This window comes from Ornithorhynchus anatinus, chromosome X3 (genome assembly GCF_004115215.2).
Source record: "Ornithorhynchus anatinus isolate Pmale09 chromosome X3, mOrnAna1.pri.v4, whole genome shotgun sequence".
Classification (NCBI taxonomy): Eukaryota; Metazoa; Chordata; class Mammalia; order Monotremata; family Ornithorhynchidae; genus Ornithorhynchus; species Ornithorhynchus anatinus.
This window is the reverse complement of record NC_041751.1, coordinates 26,746,195-26,764,689: the sequence shown is the minus strand read 5'-3', so window position 1 is coordinate 26,764,689 and position 18,495 is coordinate 26,746,195. Positions and strand designations below refer to the sequence as shown.

The following is an 18,495-nucleotide window of genomic DNA, read 5'->3' as shown; positions in this document are numbered from 1 at the left end:
AATGTAGACACCTAAAAGAACCCTGGGAACCTCAGTCATGAATAATTTCAGGAAATTTGGGTAAATTCCTCTGTATGATCAGGAACTATAACTTCTCTTGGCATCCACCCAATTTTTTTTTTAGAAGCAATCAAAAATTGTCTTCAATGCTTGGCTGGAAAACACTTTGAGTAATTAACCCAACGTAATTAAAGAGAACTGTACCTTCTTGGATTTTTCCTCTGCACTGTGTCAAAACGATGGCTTCAGCCCAGGCTCCTGGAAGGTCTACATGATTCCCTAAGCCCAAAGAGGAGAGACCTAATCTTTTCTGTCACAGGGGGAAAAGATCAAATATAAAAATCAACACCTAAACCTTGCATTGTGCTTAATTCAGCTTGCCGTAAGTCATTTTCTCAGAACGGATTTATTTTCGTTGCAAACTGTTCATCCTTTAAAGTCACAGGTACACACGCATGTCCGTATGACCCCTGTGTGTTGCTATAATCCACTGGCAGACTTCTGAAGTAGAACAATTTCCTGGAACTCCAGGGATTCCTTTCTCGTCTGGTCACGGCAGACTTTGGAAAGTTTGGGGCAGGAGTAAAATGGCAGGTAGCAAGGCCCTATTCCTCCCTATTCCCCAGTGCCTTCTGCAGTTCTGAGTAGGGAGAAAGGGAGGGAGGGAGGGAGAGGATATTGAAAAGAGCAGTTATGCTGTCCAATTTTGCTCAAGTCCTTTGGATTGTCCATCTCGTCTGGCTGAATTGGTCAACTAAACCGACCACTTCATTTTAGCTCTGCTAGTCTGCAGATCCACAGACACATTTTTCATTTGGTTGGCAGCAAAGGTTTTTAACAGCCTTATCTCCAGCGTTTATTTACCCAAATGACATCACTCTTTAAATATCTTGCCACTTGAAAGTTTCCTCTAATATATTAAATCCACAAGAAGTCATTTGGACTCCCTCAAAATGCTGCATTTGCAATTTCCTTTTTCAAAATGGTTGTGCATCAAATGATATGACACAAAAAATCCAATCAGAGCTGCTTAAGAAAAAAGAACTACCCACAATCATGATAAAGCCTTCCTTACTCGGGATTTTTAAAAGCCATCCATTTGGCCATGCAAAGCATAAACATTCTGTATAAAATTCTGTTGCTCCCTTTTTCAAAATGATGGCGGAAACACTGAGATGTAAAAAAAAATGGAAAGAAAAAATGAACAGCACTTCCCACGGGAATGACAACCAGCAGTTATCAATCAATCAGTAGCACCTATTGAACGCCCGTCAAATCAATCAAGTCATGATATTTACTCAAAACCTGAGTGCTAGGCACTCTACTTAGTTCTTGAGAGAGTACAAAAGTACCGAGACATGTTTCCTGCCCACCAGGAATTAATAATCAAAAGGTAAGAGGCAGACAAAATGATTTACAGATACTGAAACCCAGAGGAAAAACATGAACAAAGCAGAAAGCAGTATAAACACACCAGGACAAAACTGCCAAACAAATAATCGAGGGTGCGAATAATACAGGTGTGTGTATGACCCAACTGAGGTGCTGTGAATTCAGTCACTCAAATTTATTGAGTGCTTACTGTGTGCAGAGCACTGTACTAAGCGCTTGGGAGAGGATGATATAACAGTTAGTAGACACGTTCACAGTTATTTCGGGAAGGCTACAATAAGCACATTGTCGTGGGCAGAGAATGTGTCTACCAACTCTGTTATACCGTGCACGCCTAAGCGCTTAGTACAGTGCTCTGCACGCAGTAAGCGCTCAATAAATATGATTAATTGACTGGATAGTATAAATAGAGGTTAAAAAACACAACCCTTACCCTCAAGGACCTTGTGATCTTTACTTCCAGTAGGGGCAGAAGAGGAGGAAACAAATTGCAGTAGGGGGGATTTACAATAGATCAGCTAGATAGAGCAGCCTCACTGGACACCGAACCCCACAGCATTTATGTAAATATCTTTTAATTAGTATTATAAGTTATTTATTCATATTAATGTCTGTCTCCCCCGCTAACCTGTAAGCTTGTTATGGGCAGGTGACATAACTGCTAATTCTTTTGTACTCTCCCAAGCACTCAGTACAGTGCTCTGCATACAGTAAGCACTTTGATTGATTGTAAGGTCCTGGAGGGGAAGAATCATGTCTCTTGCACTCTCCTAAGCCTTTAGTCCTGAGCTCTGCACATGGTAGGTGTTCAACAGATACTACTGATGGACTGGTCCAGGCTAGGACCAAAATTTCCTGATTGAAGGGGTGGTTACCATGGTTACCATAGGATAGGTTGGGATGGGTATCCTTTTTTTGCATTCGCTTTGACTTATCACAGAGGATGAGCCACTACCAAATGGAGGAGAAAATCCATTCATTAACAAAAATCTGTACTGTATCCTACATATGCAATTACCTTACACCTGCAAAGCATTTTTGTAGCAAGTTCGAAAAAGTATTTCTGAGTCTCCGGGTTTTTCATTTTATTGAAGTAAAGGACGAAATGTTGCATTATTTCCAAACGGTTGCTAAATGAATGACCAGAAAAATAGGATTAACATTCTGAATTAATAATTAGGTTAAAAGTACTAAGAGGACCCATGTCCTAATCCTGGCTCCGCCACTTGTCTGCTGTGTGATCTTGAACAAGTCGCTTAACTCCTCTGTGCCTGTTATTTCATCTGTAAATTGGAGATTAAGACTGTGAGCCCCATGTGGGGAAGGAACTATGGCCAACCTGATTATCTTCTATCTAGAGTGCCTGGCACATAATATACATTTGACAAGTACCGTAAAAAAAGATATCATCGCAGTTATTGGAAACAGACTAACTTATTTCCTAGTCTTCAAAAATTATAGCATTACTGTTAACAAAATGGTAACTTAAAACTTATTTAGAAAGCTAGTAGCACTAAATGCAATGCATGATGAAATTCTAAGGTTGTGGGTTTTTTTTTTTTTAATGAAAGCTTACATTTGCTTTGCACAGGTGCTATGAGGCATTGTTACTGAATAGCTTTCGATTTTTTCTTGGTAAGGTGAGGGCAACACTTGAAATCTGGTATTATCTGGAACTCTTGAAATAGGCAGTTTTGCAGGTAATCAAGCTAAAAGTTAAACCAGAAAAGATATTTTAAATATTAATACCACATACAGTGTGTGTGTGTATATATACACACATATATGTGTTTATAATATATACATGTGTGCATATACACGCATATATATAACGTGTGTGTATCATAGAAACACATATAACAACCCTATAATGTGTGTATATACACATTACACATATATGTGTATAAATATTTATATATACTCTACTTCTTAGATCATCCCCAAACCTCAGCCTTAATATATGTACATACTAAATACTCTGTATGGTTATATACTGTATACCTAAGTACTAAGTTTTGCTTTAAAACCACAGCACTAAAGCACTCCATAGGAATTTTTTCTTGATATTCTAAAATCATAGGCCTATAAAAAATGAATAACTTAAACACAACCAACACAGATGGGTGTCTATCCATTTCAGGGAGAGAAAAATCCACCATCTCCTTTTGTAGCTCATTATCATCATCAAATGCCATCGAGTTGTTTCCGATCCATAGCAACTTTATGGACTTTATCTTGGAAAAAAAATACGGAAGTGGTTTACCATCGCCTTCTTCCGCGCAGTAAAAACTGAAGTCTCTGCCGTTATTTTGATCACTTGGCATCCACTCATTCTAGTTAGTGTTTTATCATTCTGATAGTCAAGAAGTCCTCTCAAGTCCTACCCCAAATCTCTCAACTTTGGTTTAAACCTATTTCCTCTTGTGAGAGAATAACTGGTCAGCATCTTCCCCATAACGCATCTTCAAATCTCTGGGCACTTGGCATTCACCCCACAGCACTTATGTACCTATGTGGAATTTACTCATTTAACGTCTGTCTTCCCTCTCCAGACTGTACATGTCTACCAACTCTGTTGTACTGTACTCTCCCAAGTGCTTAGTACAGTGCTCTGCACAAAGTAAGCACTCAATAAATACCACTGATTGACTGATTAAGTCAGTTATCAAGTCCTCCTCGTTAGTACAGTGGTGAGTATCCCTGCCTGTCACACGGGTGACTGGGGTTCGACTCCTCGATGGGGAGATAAATCTTTCAAGGGCTTAGTGCAGTGCTCTGTACTCTGTAAGCGCTCAATAAATACAACAATGAATGAAAGTCAACTCTGGTCTTTCTTTTCTCATGGCTAAAAATCCCAATTCCTTTCACAGTCTTAATCCCCATTTTCCAGATGAGGGAACTGAGGCACTGAGAAGTGAAGTGACTTGCCCAAGGTCACGCAGCAGACAAGTGGCCGAGCCGGGATCAGAACCCAGGTCCTTCTGACTCCCAAGCCCATGCTCTATCCACTAGGCCATGCTACTTCTCATGCTCATTCTAACCCCAGCCTGCCTGTGGTGTGACCTCGGGCAAGTCACTTGACTTGTCTGGGCCTCAGTTTCTTCATCTGGAAAATGGGACTTCAATACCTGCCCTCCCTCCTACTTAGACTGTGAGCCCCGCATTGGACAAAGTCAGGTCGGACACAGTCCGTCTCGCATACACTCCGGCTACTTCGTATGGCGTTTGGCACACAGTGAGCACTCAACAAATACCGATATTACCATTATTACGAATGTGGATGCCAAAGTAATGGGAAGCAGGAGCCAGCACTGCTGGGATGGGAAGGATGAACCCCCCCCCCGCCCCGCCCCCAATCTCCACTGTGCTGAAAGGAGGGAGAGAGATCCTCCTGCTTCTGTTGTTAGTTTGGATCTCTAGGACTGCCGAGGAAAGCCTGAATTCCATTTCCTGCATGGAATCCCAAGAGGGGCCTAAATCAGAATAGATTCAGGCATCTAGTGAAATCAAATAATAATGAAATTGATTATAAATTTAGATCTCTCCTACTCTCAGAAGCAAATTGGGATGTTTTCCTCTTAATCTGCTGGTGAATCACAATAATTCAATTTCAAGCGACTGAAATGGATTTGTTACCGAATTAAATTATTTCTCTTACACCATTTTAAAACAATAAAGAAGCATCCCCTTTCCATCCATTGATAGATAACATCAGAGAGGTGAAAAATAAATATAAATACAATTCATATTAAGGTTTCGATCTCTTTGTTCTCCAAAGTGCACAAAAAACCCCCAAACCACAGTCCGAGTCGTTTGAATGGAATTGGGAACTGCCACGGAAATAAAACTCAAAGTGAATAAAATTTGTTTTAATGACTGGATCGCTCCCTTTTTCCTCCAGAGAAACAAAGAAGCCATGCTTTACTGAAGTGGTGAAATGCAAAGAGAAGGCATTATTACATTTGACAGAAATAGCTCCTAAGGACTGGCTCTCCTCTTGTCCGTACTTTATTACTCTATAAAATACACTTCCCTCCCCTACTGCCTGAGGTAGCTGCCAATTTTCTCTACCACCATCCTGTGATGGCTTTCAGTAATTGAACTACAGCACAAAGTCCTTATTTTACAAAGACGCACGAAAGGACATCTTTGCTTTTAGTTGCAGAAGATGGGTTAAAATACCCATCAAAATAGTTTCAAGCATTTAAAAGAAAAGACGTTAGAATGATTCACTCTTTAAAAGTGTATGTTCGGGGGTGGCCGGGGGAGGTCTGAGAACCATCACCATTAGCAGAGCAGAACATGAAGCAGGTTCACTTGTAAACAGTTACCAACTCCACGCGGACGACTCTCAAATCCATCTCCCTGGACCTGATATCTCACCTCCTCTGTAATCTCGTGTTTCCTCCTGCCTCCAGAACACCGCCACAAGAATATCCAGCCAGCCAGCTCAATATGTCTGAAACTGAATGCCTCATCTTCCCTCCCTAATCCTCTCCTTCAGTCGGTCATACCTACTGAGGGCTCACTACCTGCAGGGCATCATGCTAAGCGCTTGGGAAACTCCTCACCACCTCCTCACCGTTCCCCATTCTCCCCTTTCCCGCCATCGACCCCTGGGCCACGTCCTCCCGCGGTCCTGGAATTCCCTCCCTCCTCACCTCCGCCAAACTCATTCTCTTCCCCTCTTCAAAATCCTACTTAAAGCTCACCTCCTTCGAGAGGTTTTCCCAGACTGAACTCCCCCTTTCCCTCTGCTCCCTCTCTACCCCCCCTTCACCTCTCCGCAGCTAAACCCTCTTCTCCCCCCTTTCCCTCTGCTCCTCCCCCTCTCCCGTCCCATCCCCTCAGCACTGTACTCGTCCGCTCAACTGTATATATCTTCATCACCCTATTTATTTTGTTAATGAGATGTACATCACCTTGATTCTATTTATTTGCTATTGTTTTAATAAGATGTTCTTCCCCTTGATTCTATTTATTGCCACTGTTCTTGTCTGTCCGTCTCCCCCGATTAGACTGTAAGCCCATCAAAGGGCAGGGACTGTCTCTATCTGTTACCGTTTTTACATTTCAAGCGCTTAGTACAGTGTTCTGCACATAATAAGTGCTCAATAAATACTATTGAATGAATTGGATTTGAAGCACTCCATCACCTTGCCCCCTCCTACCTCACCTCCCTACTCTCAATCATATTAAGTGCTTACTGTGTGAAGATCACTGTACTAGGCGCTTGGGGTTTTTTTGCACTTTGCACAGTTAGTAGATATGTTCCCTGCCCACAATGAGCTTACAGTCTAAGTATCATTTATTTATTTGGGGAAATTTCAATGAAATTGTAATAAAATGATAAAAACCTCTGCCCTCTTTATATCTTTTTTTTATTCTCCATCTGAAGCTATTTAAGTTTGATGCAAACTGCCTAATTTGATGAATGGCTTGGTACAGTAAAGCAAATGTGGGTGAAATTGTGCATGAGTTCTTAAATTACCTTCAGGTGTTTTACTTGCTTCTCTTTTATTAGTGGCCCTCTGTTTGCAATAAAAAGGAGTCTACCCCAATAAAAAAAATAAAACATAGTGTAGAAACCAGAAATTCAGTAATGAAGTGAGCCCTCACTTTACACCTGATATTGCCCCAAGTTATCTGAATTCTTCAAAATGTTTACTTTACAGTGCTCATCCACAGGCCTGGAAAGCAACCTGAAGTCAGAGCTTTCCTTAAAAAAACTCTGATGATCATGGTAAGAAGAAAATGATAGACCTTCACAAGTACTTCCTAAGACACAAAGCTGCCAGGATCATCCATGACATAACCTAGAGAAAGGTGTTCAGTAGTAGAGGTCAGAGAAAAATTTTACTTTTCACATTACCCAAGTCAGGAAATGTTTTCACTGAAATGCCAAGGTGACCTTAATTGAGGAGTCAAATCTCTGAGGCCAAGCATTAAAACATTGGTCCCTCTTACTTTCAGGATCCACCATTATAGGTAATGCAATCTTTAATTAGTGAAAATTAGCTATTCCCCAGGCCCATTTATGATAGGATGGGTGTACTTCAGCTTGAATTGCAAAAAGCTGTTATAAAACACGATCTTCCAGTGTTCAGTAAATTGAATTCCACTGTTAATAAGTTCAGTGCACAATGACTTCAGTAGTCAAACAGATGCTACCATCCATTTGGTAATAACCAAATGGAAATTAACCCTTAACCTTAGGGAAAAAAAAAGATCAACCTAGTGGATAACCTGAAAGAGCAACGGGGTCACACATTCCCAAAATGTAAGGCTGGTATAGTAACTATAAAATAAATCCGTCTAATCATTGCCCCCGGATCTATTATGATAATTTCCTTTCATGAAAAACTGAGATAGAAATTTCAATTGCTAGCAAATGTAGCATTTAAATTTAGCTAACCTCTATGAAAGGAGATTTAGACTATGGTACATTCCATCAGTTGTAGATATAAAATGGAAATCAATAATATCCAAGAAAAAAACACTTTACATTTACGGAGTAGCAATATCAAGTTCGAGATGGGTCATTTCTCCTTTGCTAATGCCACACTTACATGAAAGTCATTAGAAAATCTAAAATGATTCATACCTTGTAGTTGGATCAGGAGTCTCTTATTACACTGTCAAAACCTTGTTCCATGTTCTCAAGGAGGAAAGATACAGTCTGATGACAATCACTGGCAAAAATAGAAAGAAATAGGTTGGGGATGAAAAACAAAATGGCCTAATGGAAAGAGCATAAACCTGGGAGTCCGAGGACCTGGGTTCTAATCCCAGCTCTGCCACATCCCTGCTGCGTGACCTTAAGCAAGTCACTTCACTTCTCTGTGCCTCAGTTTTCATCTTCAAAATGGATTCAAAACCTGTTCTCCCTCCTGTTTAGATAGTGAGCCTCATGTGGGACCTGATGATCTCATATCTACTCCAGTGCTTAGTAAGCACTTAAATACCATTATTATATTTGTTATTATTTGGCACACGCTCTGCCAATACACTCTCAGCCTGAATTAATTCTGGGTAACCAAGGACATCTGATGAGTACAGGGTTTAGACAAAGAGGAGGTCTGGTCAGGGAGCCCTATCCTACCAACATTGTCCCAAGAGGTGGCCCCAGCAGGTTAAATCAATCATATTTATCGAGCCCTTACTGTGTGCAGAGCACTGTACTAAGCACCTGGGAGAGTACAACTACAATCTGTTACCGATTTGTACATTCCAAGTGCTTAGTACAGTGCTCTGCACATAGTAAGAGCTCAATAAATACTATTGAATGAACAGAGTTGGTAGACACATTCCCTGCCCACAATGAGTTTACAGTCTAGAGGGGCAGACAGACATTAATATGAATCAATTAGAGATATGTCCACAAGTGCTGTGCGGCTGGGGCAGTGAATAAAGGCAGGATATCAGGGTGATGCAGAAAGGAGTGGGAGAAGAGGAAATGAGGGCTTAGTCAGGGAAGGCCTCTTGGAGGAGCTGTGCCTTCAATAAGACTTTGAAGTTGGGGGAGAATAAGCGTCTGTCAGATTTGAAGAGGGAGACCATTCCAGGACAAGGGCGGGACGTGGGTGAGGGTAGGCCTCGAGACAGACGAGATGCAGGTAATGAGTAGGTTGGCATTAGAGGAGTGAAGCATGTGGACTGGGCTGTAGTTAGGAGAGCAGTGAGGTGAGGCAGGATGGGGAGAGGTGATTGAGAGCTTTAAAGGTTGATTCTAAAGTCTCAAGGGCTCCAATCCATACTTATCTTTCTCCACTCCTCCACCCCCCTTTACTTTTGAATGGATCCGAATTCCTGGGAAATTCTGGAAACTGCCAATAGATCTGCTGAATGAGGAGGAACACCTCTGGTCTTACTGGGGCAGATCTGACCTCATCTCTCTCCCCGTTCTGCATCACCCTGACTTGCTCTTTCCTCTTCCCCCCTCCCAGCCCCTCACCACCTTTGTACAGATCTCTCATTTTATTCGTATTGATGTCTGTCTCCCCATCTCTAGACTGTAAGCTCACTGTGGGCAGGGAATGTTTATTGTTGTATTGTGCTATCCCAAGCACTTAGTACAGTGCTCTGCACACAGTAAGCGCTCACTAAATATGATTGAATGAATGAATCAGGGATCACATCTACCAATTCCATATTGTACTCTCCCAAGTGCTTAGCTCAGTGCTGTGTAATCTGTCATATTTATTGAGCACTTACTCAATGCAGAGAACTAAACTAAGCACTTGGGAGAGTACAATATAACAGTTTAATCGGCATATTCCCTACCCACAGTGAGTTTACAGTCTAGAGAGGGAAGAAGTTAAGATCACCCTGGGTGGGATGATCTTAAGTGCACCCAATAAGCACTCAAATACTACTGATTGATTGATTGATTACATCTAAGTGTTTCTCAGATCTCTCTCAGTAGGTGTGATTACAAGGTTGTTTTCCTATTTGATAATCAGAGTCATAAAAATTTCAAATTCTCCTGAGGAGCTTTCTTCCAGCTGTCCTCTTTCAGAAGATGAGAAATTCTCCACAGACTGAGCTCTGATGTTCTGGAATTTTCAAGGTGTGGTATCTCTGGGACAAATAAAGCTGAAACTGCATAAGGTATTTTTCCTAGTATTTACCTTATATAGTTTTATGTTAAATACAATACTATTTTTATTGATTTCAATACCAGACATGGGAGTCAGGGGGCCTGTCAGGTTCTAATTCTGGCTCTGCCACTTACCTGTTGTGTGACTTTGGGTAAGTCACTTCTATATGCCTCAGTTTCTTCATCTGTAAATTCATTCATTCATTCAATGGTATTTATTGAGCGCTTACTATGTGCAGAGCACTGTACTAAGCGCTTGGGATGAACAAGTCGGCAACAGATAGAGACAGTCCCTGCCGTTTGACGGGCTTACAGTCTAATCGGGGGAGACGGACAGACAAGAACAATGGCACTAAACAGCGTCAAGGGGAAGAACATCTCGTAAAAACAATGGCAACTAAATAGAATCAAGGCGATGTACAATTCATTAACAAAATAAATAGGGTAACGAAAATATAATATCTTTTCTCCCTCCTACTTAAGACTGAATCCCATGTGGGATGGGGCCCGAGTCCAATCTGCACATACTATATCTTCCCCAGTGCTTGACACATAGTAAGTGCTTAACAAGTGCCACAAATATTATACTCAATATTTAACATAGTTTGGGCAGAACCCTGAATATCCATCAATTTTTTTTGTTCTAAATATCAGGAGCATTATTGTCGATTTGGGTGATAATATACTTTGTAACATGGAAAAAATTTGAAATCTGAAGTTTTGTAATTTAATAATCAATAGAATTACATTTGATTTTTCTAAAGCTAAGCTTTTAAAAGAAAAACCCACATGCATCACAAGCAGAACTAACAACAGGAAATTAAAATTAAAGGTAATAATAGATTTTTGGTGGTAGGAGTTTTCTTTAAAATACAGATTGCTAAATCTTGTCAATTAGGGACAAAATAAGGGGGTAAAGTTACCATCTTTCCTTTGAACCTTGTCGTTATTTATCACCACTGAGGAAATAACTAGACTGTAAACTCGCTGAGGGCAGGGAATGCGTCTGTTTTAATTCTTGTATTGTACTCTAATAAATACGGTTGAATGAACAAAGTTTATATTTCCATTCCATTAATAATAATAATGTTGGTATTTGTTAAGCGCTATGTGCCAAGCACTGTTCTAAGCGCTGGGGTAGATTCAAGGTAATCAGGTTGTCCCACACAGGGCTCAGTCTTCAACCCCATTCTACAGATGAGGTAACTGAGGCACAGAGAAGTTAAGTGACTTGCCCGAGGTCACACAGCTGACAAGCGGCGGAGCCGGGATTAGAGCCCGTGACCTCGGACTCCAAGCCCGAGCTCTTTCCACTAAGCCACGCTACTTCTCTTTAAGTGGTTCTGCATTAAAAGGTGGAGTACACTGATTCTTTATTCTTGGTAGGGGATTCCTAAAAAATGTTCCCCCGTCTTCAGCACTTTATGAAAAGTGGCTCTTTCCCTTTATTCACCCCCAATCTCACAGCATTTATGTATACAGCTGCCTCCCCCTCTAGACTGTGAGCTCGTCGTGGGTAGGGAATGTGTCTGTTGATTGTTACATTGTACTCTCCCAAGCGCTCAGTACAACGCTCTACACACAGTAAGCGCTCAATAAATACGATTGAATAAATGAATTCTCTGTTAACAGGATTAACTAAGCGCTTACTACACGTCAAGCACCCTTCTAAGCGTAAGCGCCGGGAAAGAATACACGGGTGAGAATTAAACAGGAGCCCTGGCCTTCAAAAAATCTCCCAACCTAATCAATCAATTGGATTTTTTCATTCATTCAATCGGATTTATTGAGCGTTTACGGTGTGCAGAACACTGTACCAAGCGCTTGGAAAGTACAATTCAGTAACAAATAGAGACAATCCAGGAAGCCTTCCCAGACTGAGCTCCCCTTTTCCCTCTGCTCCCTCTACCCCCCCGCCTCACCTCTCCGCAGCTAAACCCTCTTCTCCCCCCCTTCCCTCTGCTCCTCCCCCTCTCCCGTCCCATCCCCTCAGCACTGTACTCGTCCGCTCAACTCTATATATCTTCATTACCCTATTTATTTTGTTTAATGAGATGTACATCACCCTGATTCTATTTATTTGCTACTGTTTTAATGAAATGTTCTTCCCCTCGATTCTATTTATTGCCATTGTTTTTGTCTGTCCCTCTCCCCCGATTAGACCGTAAGCCTGTCAACGGGCAGCGACTGTCTCTATCTGTTACCGATTTGTCCGTTCCAAGCGCTTAGTCCAGTGCTCTGCACATAGTAAGCGCTCAATAAATACTATTTAATGAATGAAAATGCATGAGCTAATGTTCTTCCATCGGGCACCACCTTCTAGCCAAAACGGGTAGTGCAAACGGAGCACGACAGACAGAAAATGCATATGCCAAACGATTAGACTACAGCTCAAGGATAATAATAATAATGTTGGTATTTGTTAAGCGCTTACTATGTGCAGAGCACTGTTCTAAGCGCTGGGGTAGATACAGGGTAATCAGGTTGTCCCACGTGAGGCTCAGTCTTAATCCCCATTTTACAGATGAGGTCACTGAGGCACAGAGAAGTGACTTGCCCACAGTCACACAGCTGACAAGTGGCAGAGTCGACATTTGAACCCATGACCTCCGACTCCCAAGTCCGTGCTCTTTCCACTAAGCCACGCTGCTTCTCTAGGTTGTTAAATGCACAAGATTGTAAACTCCTCGAGGGCAGGGGTCGGGTCTACCAACTCCTGTCCTATTATACTCCAGTGTCTGACACAGAGTGAGCACTTGATAAATACCGTTATTATTATTAAGACCTATCATGGATTGATTGCGATCCACCTTAAAAGAAAACCTGTCTCCACGGTGTACGATCTGCCCTCACCTACCTGTTGGTGTTAATCTAAAGATCAGGGCTTAGACCATCGTCAAGCTATGAGATGACAATTTCCACCCGTCAATTTCGATCAACGTGGATGCGACATTTCATTCATTCATTCAATAGTATTTATTGAGCGCTTACTATGTGCAGAGCACTGTACTAAGCGCTTGGAATGGACAGATCGGTAACAGATACAGTCCCTGCCCTTTGACGGGCTTACAGTGTAATCGGGGGAGGAGGAGTATTCATCTTAATAGGCATCCCACTCAGTCCAGTGCTTTACAGAGAGCGTTCCATAAATCCGATGGAAAGAATGAATGGAGACGGCTCCGAGTCCCGTCCTCTATCACAAAATGAAGAGGCTTCAATCCCCAGGTACCCGATTCTGTCGCCCCCACCCCCGATGCGAACTCTGTCTCCCACACGGATGCTTGATCATCTCGGGGGTCCCGAGTGGTCCGGGAGAGGGGTACCTGTGGTGATGTGCACCTCCTGGTTTCAGGCAAAAAAAAGTTTCCCCCCCTTTTCCCTCCCAACTGGCGGAGGCGCTCTCTCCTCTTCGGGCTCCGACGCTGGTACTGGCCCTAGTTGCTAAGGACGCGGAGAACCTTGGAGGAGAGAGAACGTGGGGGGCTCCTCTCCCGCCCCCCACGTAACATTGCCTTAGCCAATAGACGGGCAGCTCACCATGGGACCCCCCCCCCCACTCCACCTACCTCAGATCCAGGGCCGGGCAGTTTAGCTGTTTTTCAATACGAATCGCGGCTCCGCTTCTCGTCTGCCGTGTGACCTTAGGCCAGTCACTTAATAATGTTGGTATTTGTTAAGCGCTTACTATGTGCAGAGCACTGTTCTAAGCGCTGGGGTAGATACAGGGTAATCAACTTCTCCCCCGTGAGGCTCACAGGTAATCCCCATTTTACAGATGAGGTAACGGAGGCACAGTGAAGTGACTTAATGTTTGTATTTGTTAAGATCTTATTATGTGCAGAGCACTGTTCTAAGCGCTGGGGTAGACACAGGGGAATCAGGTTGTCCCACGTGAGGCTCACAGTCTTAATCCCCATTTTACAGATGAGGTAACTGAGGCACAGAGAAGTGAAGTGACTTGCCCACAGTCACACAGCTGCCAAGTGGCAGAGCCGGGAGTCGAACCCATGACCTCTTGACTCCGAAGCCCAGCCTCTTTCCACTGAACCACGCTGCTTCCCTTGACTTCTCAGCTCCCTTTTCTGTAAAATGGGAGTGAAGACCGTGAGGGACAGGGACGGGGCTCCACCCCATTATAATAATGATGGTATTTGTTAAGCGCTTACTATGTGCAAATCACTGTTCTAAGCGCTGGGGGGATACAAGCTGATCAGGTTGACCCACGTGGGGCTCACAGTTTTAATCCCCATTTTACAGATGAGGGAACTGAGGCACAGAGAAGTTAAGTGACTTGCCCCAAGTCACCCACCTGCCAAGCGGCAGAGCCGGCATTAGAACCCATGACCTCTGACTCCCAAGCCCGAGCTCTTTCCACTGAGCCACACTCCATTATCTTGTAACCAGCGCTTAGAGTAGTGCCTGGCGCCTAGTAAGCGCTCAATGATTACCATAATTATTATTCCTTGTCCAATATTCGTCCTCGGGGCATTTTTATTAGTCATTTACACCCCTCCCATAGGATCTACGTGTGGATCCCTAGATCGCATTAACGTCTCTTCCTCTAGTCTGTAAACTGGCTGGAGGCAGGGAACGTGACAACCGAGTCATTCATTCAATAGTATTTATTGAGCGCTTACTATGTGCAGAGCACTGTACTGGGCGCTTGGAATGTACAAATCGGTAACAGATAGAGACAGTCCCTGCAAGCGCTTGGAACCGTGCTGTCTAGCCAGTAAGGGCTCAATAAATACGACCGATCTTAACTGGGGACAGCTGTAATCGTTTATTAAAAATACGGAAAGGGTGAATGGTGAATTGCGGAATTGATACTGGACTATTTCGGATTGCGTTCCGCTGCAGGGGGAAGTCGTTATGGGTGTGCATTCATTCAATCGTATTTATAGAATGCTTACTGCTCACTGTACTAAGCGCTCGGGAGAGTACAGTACAACCATAAACAGACAAGTTCCCTGTCCACTATGAGCTTACAACGTGCCTGCTAATCGTGTAGTAGTGTACCCTCCCGAGCGCTTACTACGGTGCTCTGCACCGTAGTAAGCGCTCAGTACATGCCGCTGATTAATTGAACTGTCGCTTTCCCTTCGAATTTTTAGTGTACTATGAACGAAACGGGGGAACCCAGGCTGCCTTTTCCTGTAGGAGCACTAATTCCTGGAAGCTTGCAAGTTTACAATATGGACATCCATTTGGGCTGCTTCTGCTTCCCGACCTTTTGCAATACTGCATCGCTTTCTTCCTTAAAGAGGTTTTAAATCTCTACCCACATTTTCTCCGGTTCCTTGGCCTGTGAGATTTAAGTGCCTCAAATCAATTTTTTTACCTGATTCTTCAAAGCAGGGGGAATATTCGTCAGGTCATATTTGGATCTTTCTAAGTTTTAACCCGAGTTCACGTATTAACAGCTCATGATCTCTTCCGCGATCCTTTCCAGGCCTTGTTTTTGCTGCCAAAATGGAACTCCTCCAACTCTTTCTACAAAGAAAATAGTCCATTTGATTTCTATACAGTCCATCTGGTGAAGCCCATATATAAAAGCATATATTATCTATCTAGAGAAATCAATATGTCCAATTGCTTCTCAAAGTGCCCACGGCCCATAATCTCTCCCAACCAGCCCGAATCCGGGGAGTGAAAAGCATGAACTCAAAACCACAAGGAAACCAAAGAAACGTTACTCCGGGGAAGTTAAACCGGCTCATTTTTTTTAAAAAAGGTACTTGTGAAGCACTTACTCTGTGCCAGGCACTGTACTAAGAGCTGCCCCTCTACTGACCCCCAACCTGACAATACAGACTTGTCTTCTCCACACTTCTCGAATGTAGTTGGAGCAAAATGAGGAACCAGTATTCACTGGATGACATTTTGCACACACAGTAGACTTAAAAAGGATGTAGTTGGAGCAAAATGAGGAACCAGTATTCACTGGATGACATTTTGCACACACAATAGACTTAAAAAGGATGCAGAAGAGCTACCAGGCCAATGGAAAGTTGGCCCAGAGTCTTGGCATCTTCATTTTCTACTTCCAACGTGAGAATAAGAGAATGAATTACTACTCAAGTCACTGCCTCCCCTGCAATATATTCATGTAATTGGGATTTTTGCTCACAGTGGTCAAAATGAGCCAGCCCTCTGGGTGCTGGAGAAAACAGTTGATTTGTATTCCCCCTAGCTTTAATGCTGTTAAATGAGAAAAACAGAGCTACCTAACTTGTTTTGTTTTGTTGTCTGTCTCCCCCTTCTAGACTGTGAGCCTGTTGTTGGGTAGGGATTGTCTCTGTTGCCAAATTGTACTGTCCAAGCGCTTACTACAGTGCTCTGTACACAGTAAGTACTCAATAAACCTGCCACAGTTTAATGGGATTAGCGAGCACTCATCCAGCACTGATTAGCGTCTCAGGTTTCTTGGGAGAGGGTTCAAAACGAGGTTTGGGGAAGAACTTCCGGGGCTGAGAATTCTGCCAGAGACTGCATATAAATTGAGTGACTGGGAGTTTGGTGTAGTGGATAGAGTGTGGTTCTGGGAGTGAGAGGTTGGGGGTTCTAATTCTGACTCTGCTAGGTGTCTGCTGTGTGACCTTGGGCAAGTAACTTTTCTTCTCTGTGCCTCAATTACCTCATCTGTAAAATGGGGATTGAGACTGTGAGTCCCACGAGGGATTGCGTTCAACACATGTTGCTTGTATCCACCCCAATGCTTAGTACAGTTTCTGGCACACAGTAAGTGCTTAACAAATATGAGAATTATTATTATTATTATTATTATTAACTGCCACAAAGAACAAGGAATGTGAATGGAATGCTTTAGGAATAGAGATTAAAAGAGCTAATTTGGTGTAGAAATAGTAGCTACTGAGCCCCTAATAGATACATTGCTCTGTAGTAATAGTTTGGGGGAGTATGGTCAGAAGCAGATGACACATTCTCTGCCCAAAAGGAGTTTGTTATACTCTAAAGGGAGGAGACAGACATAAAAATATCCACAAGGAGTGGAATTGTAAGAAATAAAAAATACACTCTACCAATAGCTTGGGGAGAGTACAACAGAAACACAAAACACATTCCCTACCTACACAGAGTTTATGTTCTAAGGGAGGAGACAGACTTAAAAATATTGACAAGCAATGGAATCATAATAAAATAGAATGCTCAATAGGAAACACATGTGCTGAGGAAGAACAAAAGTGAATAAATAAATGATGGCATTTATTGAGCACTTACTGCGTGCAGAGTACTGAACTAAGCGCTAGGGAGAGTACAATAAAATAGGGTCGGTAGACATGTTCCCTGCCCGCAGTGAGCTTACAGTCTACAGCGGATGACAGATATTAAAATAAATTACAGATAGGGAAATTGGCAGAGCATAAGGATATGCACATAAATGCTGTGAGACTGGGGATGATGTCTCTTCGTATTTCCTAGTTCTTCAACTGTATATCTCCTTTCTGCTTGCAAGGTTCTTGGCATTTCTACTGCCGCACCCCAAGATAGGCTTATCATATTTTAACTAGCTTCCTAGAAAAGAACTGATCATCTCTCTAGGGCTATTTCATTTCTAGAACTATATTCATATATTATATTTGACATCAGACATGAATCAGAATAAAAATAGGGAAAGGGGAGTCAGCTATGAAAAAAGTATTTATCATTAATCATATTGAATTACCAAATTTATTGTAGAGTCTCTCATTTGACAGTAACTGTCAGAATCCAAATACCTCTTTTAAAATGCAATTTAAATAAATCTATGTATATTAAGAACTGCCATCAATTCACAATTACCTAGGAGCTGATTGTAGTTTGTGTACTGTCCGTATTCCTCTCTTTTCCTCCTTACCTGGCTTTTGGCCATTTCCATTTCTCGTTAACTTTGAGGCCAAGATATTAGGGAAGGTAAGTGAAACTCCAAAATCAGTTCAATTTTTCGAAGCCGAGGACAAGGAGAATGTAAAATCCAGTGGCTTAAATGAGGTTTTAAGTTATCCTGCAGATTGAATGGATGTATATTATCAATCGGTCCATCAGTAGTATTTATTAAGCACTTACTGTGTTCAAAGCACTGTACTGAGCGCTTGGGGGAGTACAACACAGCTGAGCCAGTGGATGTGTTCCTAGTTCTTTCAAGTACTACAGGAAATCCCAGGATCTGCCCCTTCCTCTCGACTCAATCCCTGTCCTCGAGGAGCTTACAGTCTAGTGGGGAGATGCATGTTAAAATAAATTACAGGTAAGGGAAGCAACTGAGTATAATGTACCTAAATTCTCTGGGAGTCGGGGGGGTGAGAGGTGAGGGGAGCGTCACTGTGGTGTCAACTCTTTCATATCAGGGCTAGACTACCGTGTCACTCTCCTCATTTGTCTTCCCTCCTCCAGCCTCTCTACCCACTTTAGTTTACCTGCAGCTGCGTACATCTTTCTAGTCCCCCGAAACCTCCAATGGCCATCCATCTCAAACATCAAAGGAAAACCCCTCAGTCATAATA

At 42.5% G+C, this 18,495-nt stretch overlaps 1 protein-coding gene across 4 annotated transcripts in view; it reads right to left on the bottom strand.

The window, feature by feature from the left end:
* TMEM232 (transmembrane protein 232) overlaps nt 1–13,429 on the bottom strand; it is a 114,750-nt gene extending 101,321 nt beyond the window's left edge. For all 4 annotated transcript variants that reach the window (XM_029053671.2, XM_029053672.2, XM_029053674.2 and 1 more), the window contains exons 1-5: nt 13,315–13,429; nt 7,997–8,084; nt 2,969–3,101; nt 2,411–2,522; nt 205–310 (exon numbers count right to left, since the gene is read on the bottom strand). In XM_029053671.2, the coding sequence (XP_028909504.1) occupies nt 205–310; nt 2,411–2,522; nt 2,969–2,997 (247 nt within the window). In that variant the 5' untranslated portion in view covers nt 2,998–3,101; nt 7,997–8,084; nt 13,315–13,429. The remainder of the gene's footprint in view (nt 1–204; nt 311–2,410; nt 2,523–2,968; nt 3,102–7,996; nt 8,085–13,314) is intronic.
* Nucleotides 13,430–18,495: the final 5,066 nt, after the last annotated feature.